General features: G+C 40.8%; 1 protein-coding gene across 1 annotated transcript; it reads left to right on the forward strand.

Annotated features, from left to right (window-relative positions):
• LOC107474417 (uncharacterized) lies at nucleotides 1-462 on the forward strand. Its single transcript, XM_016094041.1, has one exon. It carries the CDS (start codon nucleotides 1-3, stop codon nucleotides 460-462), a length of 462 nt encoding a protein of 153 aa, XP_015949527.1.
• Nucleotides 463-3,872: the final 3,410 nt, after the last annotated feature.

The raw sequence follows: 3,872 nt of genomic DNA on the forward strand, positions 1-3,872 counted from the left end.
ATGTCTCCTTACCAACTAGTATATGGAAAAGCTTGCCATTTGCCACTGGAGTTGGAGCACAAGGCATTCTGGGCCTTGAAACTCTTGAACTTGGACAGCAAAGCTGCTGGAGAAAGAAGGATGTTGCAAATTCAAGAGCTGGAAGAATTCAGAGCTGAAGATTATGAGAATGCCAGAATTTACAAAGAAAGAGCAAAGAAGAAACATGACAGCAACATAGCCCCAAGGAAATTTGAAGAGGGACAAAAAGTATTGCTCTACAATTCTAGGCTGAAGCTATTTCCAGGGAAGCTAAAATCAAGGTGGTCTGGACCATTCCTTGTCACCAAGGTCTCCCAATATGGACAAGTAGAAATCATGGAAGAAAAGTCACAACGAACCTTCACTGTGAATGGTCAAAGACTCAAACATTACTTGGGAGATGTGGAGGAGAAGGACAAGGTTAAATATCACCTCAACTGAGGAAGCTGACCGTCAAGCTAATGACGTTAAAGAAGCGCTTGTTGGGAGGCAACCCAACCTAAGGTAACATTCCTTTGCTATTTCTTTTATTTGTTTTAATAAAAAGGTGAAGTAGTTTCTGTGCATTGCAAGGAATTAAGTTTGGTGTTTCACACCAAACAATGAATGTGTGGATCAATAATTCAAAGGGAATGTGTGACTCTAAGTTTGGTGTTCCACCATATAGATCACTTGAACACAACAACCTTTGAATTATATGAAAGGAACAACCAATTCTAAGCAATCACAGAAATGCTTAAAATCCTTAGCAGCAACTTCATTCCAAGGAGAATTCAAGGATTCAAAGAGCAGAAGAGTAAGTAAGAAACTAAGTTTGGTGTTTACACACCAATTTAAGACTAAGACACTTGCCCATACATAGTTAAGCTAACCACTCAAGTGCTTGAGAAGCAAGCAACTTCATCACTCTTTGCAGGAAAGCTAACCACTCAAGTGCTTGAGAAGCAAGCAATTCTTGATTCCGCTCAACTAATCAAACTTCTAATTCAAATTGCTCATTCAACCAATCCTTGTGGGATTCGACCTCACTCTATTGTGAGTTTTTACTTGACGATAACCGGTGCACTTGCCGGAAGGAATTTTGCCGATCGTGCAATTTCCTAAAATCGTAGCTATACCCAGTTATAGCACATCACCAGCCATGTTCTAAATGATGCACAGAAGAACTACACAACCACAGAAAAGGAATTGCTTGCAATGGTTTATGCCATTGACAAGTTCAGATCCTACTTAGTAGGATCAAAGGTGATTGTGTACACTGACCATGCTGCTCTTAAATATCTACTCACAAAGCAGGATTTAAAACCCAGGCTCATAAGGTGGGTGTTGCTTCTGCAAGAGTTTGATATAGAAATAAGAGACAAAAAAGGGACAGAAAACCAAGTGGCAGATCACTTGTCCCGGATCGAACCAGTAGAAGGGGCGTCCCTCCTCATCACTGAGATCTCTGAAACCTTTCCGGATGAGCAACTCTTTGCCATTTAGAAAGTACCATGATTTGCAGACATTGCAAACTATAAGGCTGCAAGGTTCATACCCAAGGAGTACAGTAGGCAGCAAACAAAAAAATTAATTTCTGATAATCCCGGGTTAGTTAACCCAAGTTACCAGGTGATAAAGCACCCCAATGAGCTTATTCATCCAAGTAGATCCCCCACACAGGAGCACCATAGACACATGTCTTAAGGCAAACCATTGGTGCCTAGCCTTATTGCTTACTCTTTTTCTTTTGTTTTTCATTTCCATTGTTCTTTCCCTTTTCTCTTATTAGGATCTTGTTGTTATCTTAATCTCATGGGTATATCAAAAGTAAAGCATTCAGGATAGATAGATGTCATCCTAACCTTGCGGTTGAACCAACTTAGCTAACTTATGACTACCCCCAAAGATTCATTAATGCACTTCCACATTATGATCCCTACTCTTCTCTTTTAAAACATAAAACATTCCCTTCTTCAAACAAATAGACAAGCTTACAAGTAAATAAGGGAAAGATGCAGTGACACTTAAACCAGAATCACAGACCATGCTCAACAACAAGGTAGAGTAAAAAAAACATGTTTAGGCCTCACTGGTAATCATTAATCAAGATTTCATTTGAGCTTCCAATGTTCGAACTGTATATATATGGAATTAAGTGACAATACAACCTTCAGGTGACAACTTCTAATCGCCTTCTTTTCGTTTTCCTCTTGCTCTTTGCTTCCTTGAGCGAAGGGGCACCATAAGGTTCCTGTAAAGTTATTGGAAGTTGCTTGTTCCCAAAGCACTTGAGGAATAATTAGCTTGCATGTGCTTGTGTCTTATGAACTTGATTTGGTGTGTGAACACCAAACTTAGTTCCTTGTTTAGTACATAATCTTGCACATACGCTGATAACTCATATCTTGTTGTTAACAGAACAATGATTAACTAAAGTCTAACTACATCTAAGTGGTTTCCCTCAATTGGTTAAAGCTAGCAATGTGTTTTGGGAGCAGGTGTAATTCTAACTGAATGTCCTTTTGGTGGAACACCAAACTTAGAATTACACTGTCTCTTTTGATTGTTCTTGTGTGAAACACCAAACTTAGCTCCTTGCAATAAAGGGAAAACAACTTGTGATTTTTATTGAAATGAAGATGAAAATGACTACCTGAGGTTGGGTTGCCTCCCAACAAAGCGCATTTTTTATCGTCGCTAGCTCGACGAGTCCTCACTCACTTGAGATGGTATTTCATTCTGGGGTTTTCACCCATGTTGCCCAGATAATGCTTGAGTCTTTGTCCATTCACTGTAAAAGTTCTTTCTGACCCTTCATCCATGACTTCTACGTGCCCGTACGGCGAGACCTTTGTGACAAGAAAGGGCCCGGACCACCTTGATTTGAGTTTTCCTGGGAACAGTCTTAGTTTGGAATTGTATAGGACCACTCGCTGCCCCCTTTCGGAACTTCTGGGTGCAAGATGTGAGTCATGTCTTCTCTTTGCCTTCTCCTTGTACATCTTGGTATTCTCATAGGCTTGTGACCAGAATTCCTCCATCTCTTGCAGCTGCAAGATTCTCTTTGCACCAGCAGCAATGCTATCAAAATTTAGTATCTTGATAGCCCATAAAGCTTTGTGTTCTAGCTCCAGTGGTAAGTGACAGGCTTTACCGTACACCAGCTGATATAGGGACATTCCAAGTGGTGTTTTGAATGCTGTTCTGTATGCCCAAAGAGCATCATCTTGCTTCTTTGACCAATCCTTTCTTGATGCACCCACAGTCTTTTCCAAAATTCTCTTTAGTTCTCTGTTGGAGATCTCAGTTTGTCCACTTGTTTGGGGGTGGTAAGGTGTGGCTACCTTGTGTTTTACCCCATATCGTAGGAAAAGAGCCTCTAATGGTCTGTTACAAAAATGGCTCCCTCCATCACTGATGAGGGCTCTTGGGACTCCAAACCGGCTAAAGATATTCTTCCTGAGGAAGTTCATAACCACCTTGTTATCATCTGTTGGAGTTGCAATTGCCTCCACCACTATGAGTTTGTGTGTTTTTCTGTGATTTCAGGTATTTTCTGGCTGAAATTGAGGGACCTGAGCAAAAATCTGATGCAGAGGCTAAAAAGGACTACAGATGCTGTTGCAAATCCGCTTCAGAATTCCCGGCGTTTAACGCCGGAACTGGCATAAGAATTGGAGTTAAATGCCCAAACTGGCATAAAAGCTGGCGTTTAACTCCAGAAAAAGTCTCTTCACATAAAAGCTTCAATGCTCAGCCCAAGCGCACACCAAGTGGACCCCGGAAGTGGATTTTTACGTCATTTACTCATTTCTGTATACCCTAGGTTACTAGTTCACTATTAATAGGATCTTTTGACATTGTATCTG

Source organism: Arachis duranensis, chromosome 2 (genome assembly GCF_000817695.3).
Source record: "Arachis duranensis cultivar V14167 chromosome 2, aradu.V14167.gnm2.J7QH, whole genome shotgun sequence".
In the NCBI taxonomy this organism is placed as follows: Eukaryota; Viridiplantae; Streptophyta; class Magnoliopsida; order Fabales; family Fabaceae; genus Arachis; species Arachis duranensis.